The sequence below is a fragment of the Gossypium hirsutum genome, chromosome A13 (genome assembly GCF_007990345.1).
Source record: "Gossypium hirsutum isolate 1008001.06 chromosome A13, Gossypium_hirsutum_v2.1, whole genome shotgun sequence".
Classification (NCBI taxonomy): Eukaryota; Viridiplantae; Streptophyta; class Magnoliopsida; order Malvales; family Malvaceae; genus Gossypium; species Gossypium hirsutum.
Window position 1 is genome coordinate 100,464,947 of NC_053436.1, and position 22,309 is coordinate 100,487,255.

General features: G+C 33.7%; 2 protein-coding genes across 3 annotated transcripts; both read right to left on the reverse strand.

Annotated features, from left to right (window-relative positions):
• Positions 1–1,140: 1,140 nt before the first annotated feature.
• LOC121212523 (uncharacterized) lies at positions 1,141–6,176 on the reverse strand. Its single transcript, XM_041085445.1, has 9 exons — positions 6,020–6,176; positions 5,172–5,830; positions 4,536–5,065; positions 3,863–3,913; positions 3,682–3,789; positions 2,303–2,398; positions 2,104–2,202; positions 1,869–1,928; positions 1,141–1,575 (listed from the first exon to the last, which is right to left on the reverse strand). Exons 2-9 carry the CDS (start codon positions 5,785–5,787, stop codon positions 1,507–1,509), a joined length of 1,629 nt encoding a protein of 542 aa, XP_040941379.1. The 5' UTR covers positions 5,788–5,830; positions 6,020–6,176; the 3' UTR covers positions 1,141–1,506.
• Positions 6,177–9,380: 3,204 nt separating this feature from the next.
• On the reverse strand, positions 9,381–21,651 carry LOC121212524 (dual specificity protein kinase YAK1 homolog). Of its 2 annotated transcripts, XM_041085446.1 has the most exons (18): positions 20,809–21,651; positions 19,583–19,782; positions 17,984–18,137; positions 17,797–17,906; positions 17,595–17,664; positions 17,397–17,479; positions 17,224–17,302; positions 17,080–17,120; positions 15,851–15,973; positions 14,136–14,286; positions 13,889–14,003; positions 13,686–13,768; positions 13,526–13,600; positions 12,938–13,012; positions 12,079–12,839; positions 10,474–10,626; positions 9,795–10,090; positions 9,381–9,630 (listed from the first exon to the last, which is right to left on the reverse strand). In XM_041085446.1, the coding sequence occupies exons 1-18, from the start codon at positions 20,971–20,973 to the stop codon at positions 9,554–9,556; spliced, it is 2,811 nt and encodes a 936-aa protein (XP_040941380.1). In that variant the 5' UTR covers positions 20,974–21,651; the 3' UTR covers positions 9,381–9,553. The 2 variants fall into 2 exon arrangements, 1 of the variants encoding a protein (XP_040941380.1); XR_005907787.1 differs by lacking the exons at positions 9,381–9,630; positions 9,795–10,090 and adding an exon at positions 10,717–10,873 and having other exon boundaries at positions 20,809–21,580.
• Between the last annotated feature and the right edge of the window lie 658 nt (positions 21,652–22,309).

Consider the following 22,309-nt stretch of genomic DNA (forward strand, 5'->3'; position numbering starts at 1 on the left):
AAAATTATATTAAAATATTTCATTTTTAATTTCAATTAACATTTTAACAAGCTTAAATATTAAAAGTTAGGCTAAATCTTCAATAAAAATTTTAAAAAATCAATTAAATTCTTAACTCAATTGATCTCTTATCGGCATAAAAAAAATAAAATAAAATTTGACCTTTTAACAAAATTAACATCACTGATGAAAGCAATGAAAAACTAACATTTAAAAAATTATAAATAATGTGATCTCAGAATAAACTTGAATAAATCAATGTCAAATCCATTAATACCAACTTATCAACTTTGTATTGCTTTCCTCAGTCTGTTTGTGTCAATTAATTATCAAATCCATTAATACCAATTTCTATTTTGCTAATAAAAACTCCATTGGGTGGAGACTTTTTTTTTTTTTTTTCCATGTAAATCATTTCCCAAAATAAGAGAAATGCAATATATACAAAATAAAATGATGGCTCAACCGATTATACCGGATTTTTTATTTTTTATTTTTAATCATTTAATAATTTATTTGTTTTTGAATAAAAAATTGATCAAATTAGTTAAACAAAAAATTTATAGTTTGGTCAATTCAACCACAAATTTAATTTCAAAAAATTACAAAATCCAAACGAGCAAATAATAGCTTTAATTTATAAAATGTAATTAACATTAGACTAACATACCTAACGCGCGTATATGGTGACACTAAACCAAACTATAATGAAAAATCAAAGTTAGATTTTAATACATATTAATATAGTTAATTTTAATCTTTATATTTTTTTAAAGTGATAAATTTTAATCTTTGTACTTTTTAAACTTTATTCTTTATTCCTAACCTAAACAATAATAGTTCAATTCGCTTAGTTGAATGTAATTACTAATCTTGTATCATGCTTATAGTTATAAATTTAATCTATATTCAATAACTAAATAATTCCAAATTCTTATACTTTTCGAATGATCCACTAACTTGAAAAAATAACAAGTTAATATAGCTTTAAACATATGACCATGGTTACTGCATCCAATTTTGAATATAATAAAACTTAAATGTATTTAACAATAATGAAATTTTAAATTTTGAAAAAAAAATACAAAGAATAAAAACCATCAAATTAAATATAAAAAACTAAATCAACAAAATACCAAATTTCAGGATGGTGTTCAACTCTAACCCAATTATGTATTTATATTCGCATATTTTACGACATTTGATACATTCATATCCTGTAATTAAGGCTAAAAGACCTTTTCCAAAGCACAAATTGTACTTATAAGAAAAAAAAGAGAGGAGAAAACCAAGTTCAGAAAAAGAAAAAAAAAAATTATCTAAAATATTTAGGCACAAAACCAGAGCCCCGAATTATTTCAAAAGAAAAAAAATTGGTTGAAATGGGTGTCGGGCTATGAAACCAAATACATGGCAAAGCATCGAACAATGACAAAACTTTGAAGGGGTTTTTCTTTTCAATTTATCTTATCCAAAATACAGGGTGTGATTGTGGGGGCGGGGGCGTTATTGCAGCAAGTGTTTCTCAACAACCGTTCTCCCAAACTTCTCCTGAATGTCTTTTGGTGTTTCAACCTGCAAGCACGCATTTTTATTCTTATGTTATTCAGGCTGCCCAACATAAATTCAATTTAAGGTGTAATCGAGCTTGAATTTGAGGTTTGGCTCAGCTTGAGCTCAATCCCAATTAGGCTCTCATTTAACTAGTAAACATGGGATCCCGTGCAAGACATCTCAATTATTTACGCGCATCAGTCAAATTCAGACTCGACTCAACAATTACCGAGTAAAATTTGAGTTTTTTTAAGTCAAATCCAAATGAGTGGTTTAAACCCTATTCCAATATCAAGGGTGAGTGAGTTACTTACTGCATTGAGGGCTTTAAAAACAGCCTTGACGGTGTTGTGAGCGTTCCTTGAGCCAATAACCTGAGAAGATATATAGTTCAGATTAGCCATTGTAAGGAACCCACCCTATTCACCTCTACATGTCCGACACATCTTGATGCAGGTATGAGAAATGAATCTCTTAACAATCTTCCAAATGCATGAAAAATCTTGGCAAACATATATGCCTGACTCCGAGTAAAACAAACTCTATTACCTTAGATTTGACATTCTTGAACCCAGCTAACTCCAAAATGTTTTCAACAGTTCTTCCAGCTTTCATACCCGTTGTAGTTTTTGCAGGCCAGAGATAGACCTACCAATGCATATCAAGTTTTAAAAAGAGTGAACAATTAGGACAAACATAGATTGAGATTAAATATGGCGATGAAAGAAGATAGTTATGCATTGCACACCTTAGTCTTCTTATATGTTGTTTGAATTGCATGGGCTATCGTATGCTCCTCATGTCGTTCAATATAGTGAAGATTCTCAAAGCATTTCTCATGCGCCTGTTGGTAAGTTACACAAGTCACGTAAATTTATCGAGCTTCTAACGTTAAAAATTGATTAATGATTAATTCAACATGCTCATGATGGACAACATTGATGATATTATACACCTTTCGAATTAAATTGATTTCACTACTCCCACCCAGACATCATAGCATCATGGTACGAGAGTAACCAGATAAAAACCAATCATAAGAAACACCAGATAACTTTAATATTAGCAAGACTAGGCCCCAAAAGTAGAAACTAGTCAAGAGCTAGAACAAGGTTTATTTGAAACATACAGCTTTGAACACACAAAACGAAACATTTACATTATAAGAGTTTCTAGCATAGCGCTGTACGAGTTTGTTGTATATAAAATCTAAAACATGGATATCGTACTAAACATACACAGAAAAGCCAATTTCAAAATATCAATAAAATGAGAAAATACACGAAGATTTTTAAAATTTTGAAAATTCTCAAAATACTAGCAATTGAAATTGTAATTAATAGTCATCTTAGAAAATTTTAGTTTACTGAAAATTCATTAGTTAAAAAGTATTTATTAAAGAAAAATAATGACGTCAAAAGTAAATAATATAAACACATTTGCAATATTAATAGCATTAGATTTGTAAAAATTTGCAAATATTTTTAATAGCATAAAATTTTAAAAATATATGTTAGAAGCAAATAAAAATTATATTTTGAAGTTTAAGCTTTTTTTATTTTATGGTGGGACATCCACATCCATTGTATTTTTGGACATGAATATAAGGATGTGATCCTCTCCCAATACATAAAAAAACCTTTAGAAAAAATGAAGACACCCGTCACAGACACCCCCATATCCAACACTCACACCTGAGTCTAACTATCCTAGTAACATGCGTTAAATTTGTAATTTGTACTCAGGACGAACCAGTGTCAAATTTTCATATGCTTTACCCTTATTCCCACTTACATCTCTAATTCGTAGGTCACATCCAACACTCACACTTGAGTTGAATATATTGTAATTTGTACATCAGCACCAACCAGTGTCAAATTTTCATATCCTTTACCCTTATTCCCACTTAAATTGCTAATTTGTAAAAGGCCGTATACTCATGCTCATGGCATGTTATATATTATATTTGAGGAAGTCAAATGTAACTGCATACTACGCCTTTTTCAATATTAAAAAGGAACTATACCGGTATAGGGTCAAAAATGTAAAACATGTGTGTCTGATTCACCTATCGATGATAGAGTGCAAAACTAATGAATGGTACAAATAAAAGCAGTGAAAAGTTACCTTTTGAAGTGCAATAGGGACTGCTGGGGCTTTGGCTTTTGCGTATCCAACAACACCGTGAAAGTTTCCACATGCCATCAAAGCGGTGTACTTGACCACTTGCCCTCCCTGGATAATATCAACTTCAAATGAGTTACATAGAAATCAATCTAATAACAAAACAGAGATGACATGAGGTTACCTTTGTTACTTTACAAGTTCGGTTTACATCAATCAACCTCACATCAAAACCCTGCCATCATTCAAAAAAAAAACCCAGTTAGTTACATGCAACACGGAAATGTAATATCAGGAAAGTTTTATCTTTTGGCATTTCCAAAAATGAAATGGGCTTTTCTAAGAAAAACTCCTCATGCACTATCCCATACTCAAGTTCAATTATAGCCATTGAAAAGGCAGCTTTAGACATTGCTCAAATTTCAAAGGAACAGATAACTGCACTGCATAGTTATTACGGCATACCTAAACAAGTAAGCTGGTGTCTATACAGCACATCACAAGGTCTTTTATACATACATCACATATTTCTCCCATGATGCCAATGGCACTTTTTTAACTTAAATCCTAAATAAACAATGAATATATGCATTCATATAATTTAGAGAATATGAAGAATAAAATCCGGTTAAGGTAGTTCAATAGAATTTTCTCAATGCTATAACCCTTTTCATTCTAGCAAGGTAATGACAAATGAGAGTGAAGGAGAAGAAGAACTTCAACTAGCAGAGCCTGCCCATGAAAGGCATGAAATAAATAAAATATATTAGGTTAGATTCTGTCCCTCGACCATTCAAAAATAACTAAACTGTTTGAACTTGGAAGCAATATAAATGGACGATATTATATGCACTTACCTTTCTGTAAAGAGGTGTTCTTTTCTTCTCTGTCAAAGCATTTCTTTCCTCTGCAAGATCTCTGATCTCCTCCTCAAGAAGCTTTCCCTTCCTGCCAAATGTATAATCCAACTCTGCCAGCTTTTCTTCCAATTTCTTGTCAATAGCATTCAGCTTCTCCAAGAGTATATTATCCCTCTCTTTCATATCATCAAATTCTTCTTCATCCTCATCATCATCATCGCCTACTATTTTCTTCTCATTCTCATTCTCAAGTTCACCACCATCCTCATGATCACCAGAAGGATCGACTTGTTGTTGCTGAATAACTCCATAATTGGCCGGATTATTGGGATCATAAGCTTCCTTCCATTGAAGAAGCCTCATTGCCCTATTCAATTTTTGTTGAAGGATAAATTTCTCCTTTCCTTCAGCTACCTTAAGTAGATTCATCAAGTCACCAATGACCCTATATTCAAGACGAAGTTTAAAATGCTTTTCCTCAAACTTGTTAACTTTCTCCATCCATTTAAAAGCATCATCGAGTGTCCCTGTCAAGTACAAAAGCGTAAATTTTGTCGCCAATATATCAACTAATGAAATTTCATAAATATCACTTATAAATCAACACAACTAAAACAAGACTTGTTCATTTACCTGCCTCACAGAAGTTCTTTAACAGCTGCTCATGCATCTTCTTTTTCTTCTCAAATTGCAATTCCCACTTGTTTTCATCCCTATCATTCTCATCCTCACTATCTTCTTCGGTATCCGAATCCGTGGGGACATCAAGCATTAGATCAATATCTTGTTCCGTTAACTCCTTCTTTTCAAGCTTGGCTATCAATGGCGTTACACCCATATAATCTTCATTATCCTCTTCATCAATATCCTTCGTATCCAAACCTTTTCTCTTCCTATCCTCTCGTTCTTTCTGCTTCTCCAGTTCTACTTCAGCAACAAGCTCTTCAAGTAGATCATCGATTGCCTCGTCCGATGTAAAGCTTGTAGAGAAATGACATCTCATAAAAGAAAGTGGAGATTTTGGTGTTTGCTGGTTGGGAAAATAGGAAAAAGTTGAGATTTTTCGGCAAAATGGGGAATGGGGTTTTAAGGGGGTTTTAGGGATACGATTGCGGAGGCAAGGAGCACTCGAGTAATGGGTGTCTGGCGATGAGATTTTCCTAGAAAATGAAGGCGGAGTTCTAGGAGGGTTCTGAAAGGTCTGGTGAAGGAGCCTAAACCATGAAGATGGCTGTGACTTGGTCGACATTTTCTTCAATATTAAGTTAACAAATGAGAAACATAGAGCAAACCTGGCAAAATAAGAGATAGATAATAGTGAGAAAGATATAAGCTAAAATTTCCTAAACAGATAGATAGATATCTGGGATTTTACAATAAACCTTTGCTTAAAACATTAAAAGAAATATAACAGAGTGAGGGGAGGAACAGAGCAGATAAACATTGTTGAAGTTAAAAGTTTAGGGTTTCAAAAAGTTTACCTGGGGGTGAAAAGAGGGTGGTGTTTGGTTAGGTCTGTGGTTGAAGGGCAGAGAAGAACAGTGGTGGTGCGAGGCTTCTTTGGCGGCCAGGGATCTATGAACACTGATGAGAGTGGGTCGGGAAATTATAGAATTCTTTTATATATATTTTTTTTTATAAATGATTTTTTAGGTGCAATTTCCTTTTTAAGTCCCTATATTATAGAAACTGGATTAAATGAATCCCTCTACTTTTTATTTTTAATCTCTCTTAAATTGATCAATTTAATCCATATACTATTAGAAGAATGAACAAAAACCAATTTGTAACATGCTTAACCTTCATTGATTAAAAATTGACCTAACAATTATTATTTGTATTTGTATTCAACAATTTTTATATATAATTTAATATGTATATATAATATTTAGAAATATCGAGATTAAATAAATTTTAAATATAAAATATTCATTAATTATATAAAAGGTTGAAGTATGTATTAAAGTTCTTGTACTTTTTGTATGTTTGGAATTTAATACACCTACTTTTATTTTAAGAAATTTAATCCTTCTATGTTTTGAATTTAAAAATACAAATCTAATTGTTAACACGATTAATTTTCCTATTAAATTTAGGTTCAATACGAAAGTAATATTTTAATTGCATGGCTATCAAGTGAGTATTTATTTTATTTCAAATTGTACACCGAAAAATTTGACAAAAATAAATTTAATAGTATTAACGATTGAACATGATTTTCTAAATACGAAAAGTAGGAGAAATAAATTCGTGAAAATAAAAGTAAATGGACTAAATTCTAAGCGTACAAAGGATACAAAGACTTAGAGCTTATTTTAACATTATATAAAATGCTCCTCAATAGTGTTTAAAAATTGAAATCAATCATTCAACAAATCCAAAAAAACCAAAATAAAAAATAAAAAATTGTGTAATATATTAAACTACGGGCGAATGAAATTCGTAAATCCCACTATTATCGAAACTGAATTGAATTAATCCCTTTACTATTAAATGAATCAATTTAATCCTTATACCATTAAAAAAATCAAATAAGACTAAATTTAAACAAAATTAACATTTACTCTTTACAAAAATATCATTTATTGTTTAATAAATTTACTACTTCGAAAGCTTTTATGATTCTACAAAAGGAATACATTGTCTAGGAACCATTTGTTACTGAGTAGAAAAATAGAAGAGAGGGAGGCATCCCTTTTCTTATCCTTTCTGCAAAGCTTTGGCTCATGTTACATCGAGTGATGCTCCAATTACAATTGACCTTCGATTGGTCCATGAAAATCCAGTGTTTCTTGGATGTTTTTCCCCCTTGTTCCTCCCCGTTTTAGGTTCTTTACTAGTTTGTTTGGATGATGCTGCCTGTTCGGCTTTTGTTTTTGTCTGAGGAACTTTTACCATATGCTGGTTTTTCAAGCACTTGTGTCTGTGTGTTTAATGGTGTAATTTTGTTTCTTCAATTAATCTGACGTCACTTGGAAAAAAGAAAAAAGAAAAAGCAATGGCTCACCTCAATTACTCATTTACTTCCCTAACTCATATTCATCGATTTAACTGTGTCATCTAGCAATTGAAAATGATAAATATGTGTTCACCATATTCTTCAATGTTATGAAAATGATAAATTAATCAAATTCATGTTTAAATATTTTAAAATTATAAATATTAAATTTGGTTCTTTCCTAACAGATCATTCACTTTATTAGCCTTTACACTTTATTTTGGATTCCTAAGGTAAAACTCTATTCACTTTCTTACCTTGCTCTTCCTTCACATTTCATATTCTATTCACATAAAGTTACAAATCATATACATAAATAAATATCCAAGTATTTATTCAATATAAGAAACTTTCAACCATTATATATATATATGTTGAAGAAAATAATATTCACAATTCTTATGATAAAAGTATTAGATTTATTTGAAACTTCAGTTACATAATATATATTTATGTATATAATCATATTCCAGAACGAAAGATCAAATCCAACAGCCTGATTCATGATCATCCCTAAAAGCAAAGAAACTGAGGAATTTTTATTACGGATTTATACTATGCAATGTCTGCAACTGCTTGTTCTTCTTCTAGTAATGAAAAACTTCAGATATGAATGATACCTTATTAGTTTCTGTGAAGAGATTACCTCAACCAACGTTTACAGCGCAGTCTGCCATGTGAAGGTGATGACAGGCATGCTTACAGTCATAAAGTTGCACAAAATCTCGATAGAGGCAGCATTCTCAGCATTGCCTACCAAGAGGAACAGAAACAAGAGCCAGAGCATCATGGTACTTAAAAGTCTTAAACTCCCATCACTCACCACTTCAAGTATTCTGTTCTCGTATCATTTTCCGAAAGCATGTATCTGGAGATGACATAGTCCTGTACATTGCTAGTCGACAAAAATCTTAGCAAGACTTAACACAATATACTTACCGACTAGGCCCAAATGTGTGATCTCAGATGTCTTAATCCAGTCCCAGAATTTCCTAACAATGACTCTACAGAACTTATTATCTATCTCAAGTAACAGCATTATGTTGTTCTGACTCTTCATTTTTCTTGAATAATTTAAGCCTGACACAAATCTGGACATGGATAGAGGAATCTGATACTCCAAAGACTCCAGGTACAAAGACACACTCCTAGTCCGAATAACATTGCAAGAGCATACACATCAAAAGGAAAGAATTTCAGCTTCAACATCTCCGAGACATGCAATAATAGTTTACCACTAGTTAGATGCTCCAAAGTATATTCATTGGTTCGTACATGAACTTCATGTTGAGTACTTGTAGGCCCAAAAATCTTAGCAAGACTTAACACAATATACTTACCGACTAGGCCCAAATGTGTTATCTCAGATGTCTTAATCCAGTCCCAGAATTTCCTAACAATGACTCTACAGAACTTATTATCTATCTCAAGTAACAGCATTATGTTGTTCTGACTCTTCATTTTTCTTGAATAATTTAAGCCTGACACAAATCTGGACATGGATAGAGGAATCTGATACTCCAAAGACTCCAGGTACAAAGACACACTCCTAGTCCGAATAACATTGCAAGAGCATACACATCAAAAGGAAAGAATTTCAGCTTCAACATCTCCGAGACATGCAATAATAGTTTACCACTAGTTAGATGCTCCAAAGTATATTCATTGGTTCGTACATGAACTTCATGTTGAGTACTTATAGGCAGCTGCATTGAATAACTAAGTAACACAGTTAGATTCCTTGAACGGGTTCGGTTGCAATTTTAGAATTGAAAGTAAATCAGAAATCTACCAGGAAAAGTAAAGAATCATTACCAAAAGAATGGGAATTGCGTGCAAATTGATTGAAAGACAAGCAAAACCACCACTATAAATTATATTTATGCAAAGCACGATAAATGAGCATGGTCTAGATGAGCATTTGCTTATAATGAGCTCACTAATTAAGTGAACTATTTGAGTACATATTTCTTGTCAAACACCCAATACATAATCCCACGCAAAGTTGATTCAGACATTAGGCAATCCTTCCATAGTCCTTTCTTCCACGAGAACCTGATGGAATATTTGAGACAGGATGGTTGGCCCTACGCCCTACATTAACAATGCCAGGATTGAGTAAAACAGAATCAGTTCATTCTATTCCCTAAATTATCCAACAATAGTTACATCGTTTTGATAGACATTGTTCTATGAAATTACTTTGCAAAGTACGAGGTAACTAAGAGTAGTTTGATGGTGTTAAAGTTAGGACATACCCCACGGCATGCCACTACTGAATGTACTATTTCCAGGAGAACGTGGGCCCAAAGAATTAAAGCTAGGAGGGAGCTGCACTTTCATGTGATTCCATTCGCCTCCCCGAGCACCAGTGGATCTACCAGGATTGAACCGCTGAGCAGTTTGCTGCCCCAAACGGCTAGGATAATTTTGTGTTGTATGTGGCATGAAGTGAGAGTGCTTTGACAGAAAACGAGGATATCCAGCATGCATATCATTAGCTGAAGGAGGGCTGCCCACTTCAACATGTGAAAATCCTACAGGTCCATTTTGTCTGTACTCAAACATAGAAATAAATCAAGAATAGTGTTGAACACTTCAAAGAAAGAAAAAAGCAGATGTTTGACATTATATATTGCATATCCATCTCTATAATGCACAACTCATCTTGGGCTGCATCAATCATGTGGAACATAAATACCAACTATAACTTTCAATAGCGAAAATATAAAGCATGCATATAAGCAAAAACCAAAAGCTAACTTTCAATAGGGAAAATAAAAAAGCATGCATATAAGCAAAAACCCTAAACCAAAATTATATTGAAAGCAAAATAAAAAATACTATAAGAATTATTTGAACATGTATATCTTGCAATCAAATTGACCAGGGGGAAGGGACCTGTAAAGCCATTCACTAAGAAGGTTATGCAATTACCTTTGAATTGATAAATTTGAGCTTGTGGTTGAGGGTCGGTTGAATCTTCCAACTCCAACAGATGAATCAGCCGAACCAATATGCATTCCTCTGTTAAAGTCAGCTGATATACAGCCCTCTTCTGATCCATCCTCTTGTAGAAGAAGTTCATCACTAAGGTGACAACAATGGCAGACAACATAAGAAGTTAAAAGATTGTATAATAAATATCACACCAAAAAGTCTACGAAACAAATAACTTACCATCCCTATTAGAAGCAAACAAAATATTCCTTAATTTTCGATAATTAGTTTGACATTGGGGAAAAAAGGGTTTCTTAAATATATTACAAGAATTTAGAGTACTTAAAAGCTCTAGAAAAGAGAGAAAATTCCATCTACTTGCAAATGGCATGCCCACCTACATAGAAAAGAGGCATTTGTAAGTGAAAGATCATTTATTTATTTTTGGAGGTGGGGGTGATAAATGATCTAAATGAAGAATGAGATAAGATGGTACAGTTGAGCATATAAACACCTTAGTTTTCTTGAAGTTATAAGAACTTAAGTATATGCACTTTCTAATGAGGCAACTCTGTTACAGAAGCAGCAAGACGCAAAATATTGCAACTGTGACTGGTTTTAGGAGTACCATGAGTTCCTGATGCAGCATGGAATATCTTTTTGGACAACAACCAACCTAGCATATTAATCAGATAAAACACCCACGGATATGTTCTAGGCTAACCAACCAGTATTGAGCCAATAACCCATTATTTTGTGAAACTCAAGTCCTTGATCAGTTTAGTGAGCATCAACAAAGAAGCTTCCAAAATTATGACTTGTTATTATAAGTTGGTGAGACTATTTGCAAGAACTGTTTACATAGGCATGATGGAATCTCACTGAAAGGAGACTGTTTAGAGAGTAATTTATTACCATCTAAAGCACATACTTGAACAAATTATAAACATAGAGGATCATATTTTGTGTATCAAGGTGCTGCCATTTTCTATATCCCATATCTTATTATTTCTAACAGCAAGCAATCTATGCAAAATATATGCATAAAATCAGTATGATAAAATAATGAAATATTGGTGTGCAATAGTGAACAAAAAAAAGGCAAAAACAAGGCTACTAAAATACATGACAAACATCAGTATGCTAAAGAATGTTTAGGCACTGTGCAGGAGAGCTATGTTACTCGAACTTGGATATGAGTGTCGGACGTGTGTGTGACCAACCCAAATATGTTCAATCTTATTTTCAAGATTTCCATGCATGTTCAATCTTATCTGGAGGATCCCTGGAGCAATACCCCCAAACACGTTTAGAAATGCATTGAACAGAGATTTCAGACATAGGTACTCCAAGAAAAATGAAGATTAGAGCAACATAGAAGCAGGGGCCTGAAAAGGCCGCTGCAGGCTGCAGGGCAGTACGTTGGCACCCAACTAACCAAAGAAGGGTAAAGACCATTATTTTTATGGATGTTTGCATGTCCAACAGACAATTTTTATAGATTAACAGAACAGAAATGAATAGAACATATAACACGGCTAGGACAAAGTATATGTCAATATTTGACTAAGATGAGACTGCAGTTCCAAGTTCTCTACTCACCTATAATTTGGATCCCAATCTCCAGGATCAAGCAACGGCATGCTGGTCTCTGACTTATCTTGAGTTGCTCTTGGGCTATGCTGCAGTTGCACATTAGAACCAAGTCCTAGCTGTTGGTTCCAGTTGGCTGCGTTAGAATTTGACAGCAAGTGAGAGGGGAGACCACCATCCGCCTGAGAGTTTCCCTCAGCTTGGCTAGAAATGGCACCATCAGTTACTTGTCCTTGCCAGTTTGGAGATGATGAACTCTCTTGAGATTGGGAACTTCCAGAATATCCCCAACTTTTTCTTCTATTAAACTGGCCAGCAGCAGCCATCTTACTTAAAGGTAATCCCTGACAACTGTTTCTTGCAGGAGAAGTAGGACCATAGTGTCCAGGAGAGCCACCTGAATAGGAGCTTGGAGGAGTAAACTGTGAGGGACTGGTGCCAAGGGGAAGTGGTGCAAAGTTTCCAGCTGATGGGCTCACACCAAGTCCTTGCCCCTGAGAATACTGCATAAATCTCCATCTAGCATCAGGACTACTTCCAAGCATTGATGCACCGCTCTGTGGATGCATGTTCATTGCAGATGGCCCAACAGGTGAATAATATGCAAACATATTACTACTCTCTCCGTAACTCCCGTAACTACTTCCGAGCCCAGTATTATCATTATAGCTGCCATGACTTCCTATACTGCCATAGCTATTTGCATGAACATATGGCACCATTGGGAAATGTGGGCTGTTATGAAAGGCAACCATGTTCCTGTTTGGAATCTACAAATGGAAAATAAATCAGTATAAGACTGCTACTAAAATAACGCAGTAAGTCTGCTACTCTGGAAATAAAAATGCAGGACCATTATGAAGCTTACATTGGGGGAAAGACCAGCAGCAAACCAATGCCCTCCACCAGGGTGATGATCCACCTTAATGTTTTGAGCAACAGGCTACCAAGAAAAAGGCAGCAATTAGGCCAGTATAGTTTTCTCTATTTTTTTCCCCACAAAAATAACAGACTAGCATATCTTTTGGTGAAGCTTGTGATTCAACAAGAACAGATTGCTACTATAAAAGCAGCTCAACCATAAGAAGACCAATAAAGCCAAATCTTTCACACCAGCCAAAAGAAGCTTATGCTCAGCATACACACAAAGGAAATTGAAATTTCTTCAAACATGTACAGAACTCTATGTTGAATTATTTCAACAAACTTAAACTTTTATAAATAAGAGAGGAGTTCCTAGAATATAAAATAAGATTATACCAGTGTTAAGAAAAAATACAAAATGACCACTCCACTATGAATAAACACAAATCAATATGGGAATCGGGAGAGAACTAGGCAATTCCTCTGTATGCATGGTACCAAACATTGAAATAAAAGTCACATAGATAATTTTAATTTATGAAATAAGGTTCAAGCTTCTTCAATTGCAGAGCTACACACATAGGTCCCTTACCAAGCGAGGGGTCTCAGGGGGAGGTCTGTATGGGCATGTGAAAGGTTCTCCAGTAACAAAAGGGTGTTTTGAAGCCTGCAAGATGAAGTTGAAGCTCCTATTGCTTCATATTTAGTTGGAATAGCATGATAAAGAAGTATTCAAGTGAAATTTCAACTACCTGAAAAGGCGACCACCGTTTGGCGGGATCAAACTCAACTAGTCCCCTCAAGAAATCAATCAAAGCTAATCGTATTTGAGCCTCTGTCACAGATTCATTATGCCACAGCCTTTGGTAAGTCATTAAAGGATGGTAATCACAAACTGAAAATGTTTTTCCCACCATGGCTTGCTGGACATTCACTGCAGAAGTTAGATGCTAACCTTTAATGATATCCTCTTCAGGCAAGTTTTTCCGGTAAGGATAATTTGTGACAATTGCTTCAAGGTTCTTATGACTGAAATACTCTTTCCCCATCAACGGTTTTTTTAACTCCCTCTGAATAGAAACAAGCATCAATGACTATTCGATGAAGAACATAAAATATAAACAAGACCCAGTCATATAGAAATTTGTATTCTATTAATACTATAAATGGTTGTCTTCAAAACTGATAATAAGAACACTTACAGCTTCATATTCTTCTTCTGTTAATTCTTGGTAAGCACTTCTGCTACCAATGGGGACTTCACCATTCTCTATATCATGGGTACTCCCAATGCACTTAAAGAACTTACTTGTGTTTTTTGCCTCCTTTAGAACATAATCAGGGGGTTGCGATCTACAACATTAAAACCACATATATAAAAGGCTTCACAACAATTGCAAGAATAGAACTGACTGAACGGATGATAAGTGCTAAAATATCTTCTTTTAGGGTGCTTGGTCAAGTGGAAAAGTGGAAGGATGGAAGGAGGAAGTACAAAAGTAGAAGGAAAATAAATTTTGAGTGTGCTAGGTAGGGAAGAAAACTGAGTAAAATAAATAGGGGAGATGACCATTTTCAATCCTAATGCAACCAATCTTTCCAAAATTGGAATGATAAGAGGAGAGAAAATGAGAAAAGGGTATCTGTTAGCTCAAAATTATGAATTTTTAAAAGCTTCATTTTCTTTCCTCGCATTTTTCAACTCTACCAAGCAATGAATGAAAAGAAAATTACTTTTTTTTTTTTTCAATTTTTCCATCTTTCCTACCAAGCACACCTATGGAAGAAAAATTATATTTTCTATCTTTCCATTTTTCTACCCTTTCAATTTTCTTTCTTTCCAATTTTCTTTCCACTCTACCAAGCAAAGCCTTAGTTTATAGATTATCTAATGGAAACCCGGTTTATTTTGGTCGAAGGGAAATAAATCTGAAATGAAAATTTGTATGAAAACACTAAGAAAATCATACGCAGCATATACTTATTTTAAAGCAAGAAAATAGCAAACTGACTAAGAAACAGCGACTGATTAAAAATGGTACAAGAAAAAATAAAGTGGGATGGATTCTAGAATTCTAAAGATTGGACACACATTTTCATGTTCTAAACTTCCATGAACTATCTCAGCTAGATGACTTAGTTCTAGATCAAACTCCTAATGTAACTTTAGCACACAGCATATTCTAGGGATACTTCTATTTACTTCTTGTGGTGAACTAAACCATTTATTATGGAATATTATCCTAGTCCAGTCAAAACTAAACTATGCAACAACACATGCATGTGTGTCTTAACAGATTTCAATTTTCAAAAATACATAAATAAGGCATTATAATCCATTAAAGAAGTTGAAATTCCAATATGAACCAGAAGATTTAATGTCATGTTCAGAGGAGGTAAATCTTGGGCCATGAAAAGGGACTCAGCAAAAAAGGCAACACCAAATCTCAACAGATAAAGAATTCTAGAACGTCATTCACAGGTACTCATAACAAAGAAGTCAAACTAACTATTCACATCAATCAGGAAGTTAAATATCATATACTAGAACATTAAATCATCTCATATAAGGCATATATATCTCTCTCATAATTATTCGTGCCTATCATGCTAATTCAGGAGAGGAATGATCCTAGAGGATCTGACTTGTCATTATGATGCTTTTGGATGGAATAATAGAAACTAAAGAGATGGTGGAAGAGTCAAGGAGATTAACTATCAATTTGCTGCGTACAAAAAACATATGCTACTTTGAGAAACCAACTAAATTTTTTGTTTCTCTTTCCTCGTACATTCTGTTTATCATAAGGGCAATTTAACTTTGAAATCTATAAACTCGTGAAAGTGTTGCATAGAATGCTGGAACTTCTTAGATAATGATGCCATAGATGTATGACCACCAAAACAAGAGGCATACCCAAGTATTCTAATCATTCGCCTCAGAAGATCAAATTCTGAAGCACCTGGGAATAAAGGCAGCCCTAAAAACAGTTCGGCAACTATACATCCAAAGGACCACATGTCAATGGCTGTTGTATATCTGAACAAGGATCAAGGTTCAAACTAAAAAGACCAATCATGGCCATAGCCACAAAAATCAGAATTATCTAATCATTAAAGATAATAACAAATCACAATCAATGAACATAATTTCAAATAAACATTTTTATATTATTACTATAGACGACAAGAAGACATGTAAAATATACAAGGCTATACTGATTGCATAATAATACAGAGCACAGCAGTATGACAGAAAACTAAATCTTCCATGTCAATATCTCAAAGAGATCCTCTTCATATAGAAATACGAAGATCATATCTGTATTGCAGATAAACAAAAAAGTTATTACACCAATTTAGAGTTTCAAATGTTATATTGTTATCATGCAGGTAGTAGAGTTAAATACCTATGCCCTAAGATATAACAATGAATGCAGACCTATCTTTATCTCTTTCTTTTCCCCTGTACATCTAAGGCTGCACAGTAATAAATGATATAATTGAATGAGTAAAGCGAGGATGAAAGCAGTCAAGCCAAAAGCAATGCTTTGAACAATCTAGTCAACGTGAAACAAACTCTGGGTTTTGGGTATGCAATGCTTAAGCATCAAAGCAGTCAAATTTGAGGGAATAGGACGAGCTCAATAGGTTTGCTTAAACCAATCAAATTTGATTGTATGCACTTCCAGTCTAATGTGGTACTTCTATAACATATCAAACAGCAGATGCATACCTTGAATCTCATGTTAGAAGACAAATAAAAAGGGATCAAAAGGTCAGCAGTAATATAATTTATTCAACATGGAGAACAGAACACAATATATTGAAGTGATAAGTTATGAGATCAACCTCAAACTATTATCTATTGCAACAAAAATAAAGGTGAAGTTCAATTTGCAGTGATAATTGGATAATGATGGTTCACAGGTTGAGCTCTTATACAAGATAAGTCTTTCAGTTCATTTTAAACCTGAGGATTGGTTAGGCCTGCTGAAGTTTATTTCATCAAAATCCATCCAGAATGACACTGAACATAAGAAGAGATGCTACAAGGAAAAACACGATGACCCAATGAAAGACAGAGCAGTAAGCAAAATCAATAGATGGAAAAGACTAAGGCCATAATTCATGCCAGAAGGATACTGATATCCCAGAAGAACTTCAGGAGATCTATAATACCGGCTCTGCAGAAAAAAGAGAAGGGATCAAAATATAGCTATAAGTCCCTCCTGAACGTGATAACAATGAGTAGAATGAAAGTGGTAGCTAATTGCTATGGATGGAAACCTGAATGTAGGAGTAAACAGTCCGATCTTCCATGCAAGCTGATCCAAAGTCAATTATTTTAATTTCTGCTGGCTTGACACTGTTATTTCCAGGGCAGAAATATCAAACTTCATGGAAAAAATAAAATATATTATATGTCTCCAATCTAGAATGACCCTGAAAAAGCAACTCACCTCGTGCATAAAAGAATATTTTCTGGCTTAAGATCACAATGAATTATTCCAGCATCTTTTAATAAAGCCAGTCCACGTAGAATCTATATAAATAAAAAGGTTATGATGAAATCAAAAGACAATTGAAGCAGACGTCTACAGCTAGTCCAATCATTATTCAGCTCAAACAAAATTCAGCTATAAGCAAACTTCAACTACCTGTTTTGAAAACAGCTGAACAATGCTCAATGACAAACCCCTGAAATGATTTATCTTGATAAGTTCGTACCTAGATCAGGGAAAAAAATATCAATAACATGCTGCATAAGAACCTATAAGAAATGCATCTATGTAACAGGTAAAAAGAAATTCACAAATGATGAATCTTGTGTCATTGTATTAATACAATAGAAGTACTCACAGATTTGTGTCAAGAAGTTCAAAACAAATGCACAAATGACGTTGATATACAAAGTAATCATAAATGCGGACAATGTGGTGCTTGTCTTCTGGATCATACTTTTTGTTTATCTGTCAAAAGCAAACAAGGTGATGTTTCACAACTGGTATTTCTAAAAGAAGGATATATAGAGCTGTAAGAAAATTACCGTGGTCAAAATAGAAACTTCAACCAGTGCCTGCTGATAGTAAGCAGGTTGGTTTTTAATTATCTTCACAGCAACAAAACTGCTTGTTTCAGGAACCCAGCATTTAGCAACCTGCCCGAAAGTCCCGTGACCAAGAACATCTTTGACAATATATCTACAGAAAACCATTGAAACGTGACTAAAAGCTCCCTTCGACAAGCTTAATTTAAATGATAATAGACAACCGAAAATAGTATTTTAAGTGACATTGACATATCCATGAGTGAAGCAGTGAAACTACATCCTTCATGAATAATACCTGCTCATTCTTTTTTAGGTTTTTCCGCCCTTTTTTTTTTTTTTTTTGAATGGTTGGGATATCCTTTTACTCTCACAATTGATGATATTTTTGGATTGCATTAACTAACAAGTTCAGTGCATCATTAAGGAGAAAAACAAAATCAATACACAGGTAACATAAGTAATATCGAACTGAACTATGCAGGTCAAGAGAAACTATGCTCGCTCTGGATATGTATATAACATGAAATATTTTCATACTCAGGAAAGCCAAAAAATAGAATTCAGTACACAGAAAAACAACTTGAAAACAGGTTCTGTTCTAAAACCACGCTAGTCACAACTAAAGCAGACCAGATGACAGCACAAACTACCAAAATGAGCTTAAGAAAACAAGTTCACATGTATACGTCTAGCCCAAAATAGGTCATCCAGTTTTGTTAAAATTTTCCCCTGGCATCTTGAAAAACTATAACAATACCCAGGACATCAAACAACCAAGAGACACTAACCTGAAGTTGAAATTTCTTTCTTACATGTTTAATATGGTAACTAAATAATATTATGATTTTTCCCACAAGGGAATAACTAGCCTGGCTAAGCAATGCTTGAGCTGAGAAAAATCAGGCTTCAGCAAATACCTGTTAATTGTAGAGCCAATGTAGTCTCATTCTTAACCAGCCACAGCCCCAGCCCCCATCCCAGTCCCTTTCTAAAAATTTCTACTTCAGTATCTAAAACGTGAATATAAGCACAACCATTTTGCAGAGGTTGCAAGGAAACAGAAACAAAAAGTATTCTCTGGTGCTAGACTTAAGTAGAAAGATACAAGCTCAATATATAGATTAAAATTTTAAAACAGAACATCTCAAGTAGGAGATAAGTTAAGGGAGGAATGGCAGTTTGAATTTGTAAAATAATCAAAAATAATTATTACCCGAGCTTCACAAACCCAAAATTCCATATGCACACTCACGTACAACTAATTCTAGCATGCCAAATTCAAGGTTCACAAGCCAGAAACTAACTACGCAGGCGTTTTCCAATGGCTTAGAAGAGCTAACCACATGAATAGATACAAAATACATATAAAACTGATCTATATATCCGACATATCACATTTAAAAATAGTCTAGGATCAAGTAGCTACCTTCAGCCACACAATGGAAGTTTTAGCAAAAGAAAAAGAATAACCATCCTTTTCCCACCATTAAAAAAATCCAAAATGCACTTGTGAGGTCAATCCGCAAAGAAATTACAAGAAATACTTCAAAAATTATAGTTCAACATCATGGAAAAATCATAAAAGTAGTAACAAACCTTCGCTGTGTTTCTAAATTGATCAAGACAAAATTCACTGTTAGAATAAGATCTGAGTTCACATTGTCATAGCCATCGTTGAGGACACCAACAGATGGGCTAGTCAAAAACCGCTTTGGATTCAATTCTTCTGAATATTTAAATTGTGAGTTGCATATTTGGTACGTTTCAATTATGTCCTTTGTCAGTCTTGCCACCAACTGCACAGTTAAAGCTGCATGTCAGCACAAAGATTTGCCTTATATGAGTCCATGCATCCTGCAAGGGTTCTCCTTTTCCTTTTCTTTTGTACTTCTTGGGTGTAAAAGATATACAAAATCATATGGAAAACCCAAGCAAGATCTATTTCGTATTTCATACTCAGCAATAAGCCAATAAATTTTCACAGTACAAAATTCAGTGCTAACTCTTTAGTGTGTAATCTCATACTTCCTCAAACAGCGATCACATTCAGACATTGAAACATGAATGTTGACAATAAGACAAGAATAGACAACATTATGCACAAGGCAAAAAGGAGGTATTTGATAATAGATCATTAAGTGGCTAGGAGGAGAATATCCATACTGGTAAGGACAGTGTCAGGACAGGATTAACAACCCAACAGGTGAGTGACAAAGAAATGACCATCCATGCCCTCATCAAGACTCCTATTGTTCAAGGAGTCTCTGCTCCCTAGTTTATCTTTTTAATGGACATCAAAAATCAGTCCGAATTGTATTAGCTCGAGGCTTGTCAGAGTAGATAGAGCTTGGGATCTAAAACCAATTCCGTAATCTTACTATGCTAATATAATATCAATACATTGCATTCTTCTACTAGGATGCAATTTGACCACCTATTCAGCTTAAGCATTTAGACATGGCACATTATAGTTACCAAAATAAGTATAACATTTCCCATTCATGTTCACAGCTTTCTATGATGTATTTGCAAGTAGTGAAGAATTTATCCTGCACATGGAGAGTGGAGACAATAAGGAACAGTCTCTTCTGGCCTCTACATTGCTTATATGTTTACAGTTTACATATGCTTTCCTTATGCTAAACAGAATCACTAATCAAACCACAACTAAAACCAGCTGAACATCAGTAAATCAATAACAATTTAAACTCAAACCCAAATCAAAAGCTCCTGAGCTTTCAACACGTTTCAACATGCCAAAGAAATACCTTGCAAACTTTTGAACTAAAAATGAACAGACAATTAGAAAAAAGAGAACTTACAGGCCTCCTGACAACAACACGCAGCTTTCTATCACCTTCGTTTCTAGTTGAGTAAGGCCCAAAAACCAGCTGCCTCGGCCTCCACCGCATAGAAGAGCCTTCATCGGAGCCCGATTCTGAGGTCCTCGGAGGCTCTCCTTGATTACTAGGACCAACTTCATCCATAGCTATCCTCCACAAAGAATCAACGTCTTCTAACCCCAAAATTTACTACCATCCCCAATAGCTCCATTAAAGAAGAAACCACTCAAAATACCATAAAAGCAAGAAAAACCCCAAATTTCATCAGCAATCGGATTGTAGTTTCCAAGTCAAGATTGAAACTAGTTATTTTTCAAAGACCAATCAGCTAACTCAAATCCCATTCCTTTTTTTTTACATTAATTCTATTATTCAAAATCTAAACACAGAAGAATCAGAAAACTGGAAACCCAGGGTGATCCAGAGATGATAAAAGAACAACCCAAATTTTGATTAAAATAAACAAACGATTGAAATTTTTCATATATTATAAATATATAAAAATGCAACAAAACCCCCCACAAAAAGTAGATTTTAACAAAATAACCCGAAACTTAGATTATAAAGAAGAAATGCGAGAAAGAAAGATCGAAAGATGAAGAAATAGATAGAAACAGAGAGTTTCTTTTTTGGGTTCTGAGGACAAAGGCGCCGTGCTTCTTCCTTTCTACCTCCCAATAGGAGTTTGCTTCTTTTTTTTTCTTTTTTTTTTTGGCCTTTTTAGATTTTCCTTTGATGACTGGCGTTGAAACACTGTACAGTGGCATTTCCCTTATTTATTTATTCCATTCTATTATTTCTGTAAATTTGTTATTCATCGATGTTTCCTTTTAGATTTTATCATTTTATGTCCTTTTTTTATTGGCAGTAAATGTGTTTGGAATTTATTTATTTATTTATTTATCCGGTTCCTTAAATTGGATTTCTTTTTCTTTCTAAAATTGGCTTTTTTTTAATTACTATTTATCAAATAAAAATGGTTTTTATTTATATTTATTATAAATCTAAAATTTTATACAAATTAATTTTTAATATTTTATAAATCTTGGTTTGATTTTATTCACACTAGTTTAATTTTGTTGTTAGTTTTGTACACTTAATCCCTATAATTTAAAGTTAAAATTTTAACTTTTTTTTTATTTTTCAATTTAAAATCTTAACTAAATTATTATCTCTGTTAATAAATTTTGTCAACAATTTTTAATTTAACATGTGTATATTATATTAATTATGTCACTTCAAATGAAGATAACTTAATTAAAATTTAAAAAATTTAATAAAAAATATTTAATATTAATGATTAAATTGATATTTTTAAATACTTGTCTAAGTACAGGAACTAATAGCACATTTCAACCTTTTATTTATTACTTTGGTTTTTTTTATTTAAATGAAATCATTAAGTAATAAATGTCAAATTAAAGTAAAATAGTGAGAGGGAAATTGTCTGAATCCAATCCAAAAAATGTTTCAAAACATT

What these genes read in the sequence shown, in the direction of transcription:
- LOC121212524 (XM_041085446.1), bottom strand. Translation starts at nt 20,973, where the DNA reads ATGGATGAAGTTGGTCCTAGTAATCAAGGAGAGCCTCCGAGGACCTCA. An exon ending in CGAATGATTAGAATACTTGG is followed by an intron (nt 14,287 to 15,850) that starts GTATGCCTCTTG and finishes TTAATGTTGTAG; the next exon opens with ATCGCAACCCCCTGATTATG. An exon ending in GATTGGGATCCAAATTATAG is followed by an intron (nt 10,627 to 12,078) that starts GTGAGTAGAGAA and finishes TTGTCACCTTAG; the next exon opens with TGATGAACTTCTTCTACAAG.
- LOC121212523 (XM_041085445.1), bottom strand. Translation starts at nt 5,787, where the DNA reads ATGTCGACCAAGTCACAGCCATCTTCATGGTTTAGGCTCCTTCACCAG. An exon ending in TCCCTATTGCACTTCAAAAG is followed by an intron (nt 2,399 to 3,681) that starts GTAACTTTTCAC and finishes ACTTACCAACAG; the next exon opens with GCGCATGAGAAATGCTTTGA. An exon ending in CAACATATAAGAAGACTAAG is followed by an intron (nt 2,203 to 2,302) that starts GTGTGCAATGCA and finishes ATGCATTGGTAG; the next exon opens with GTCTATCTCTGGCCTGCAAA.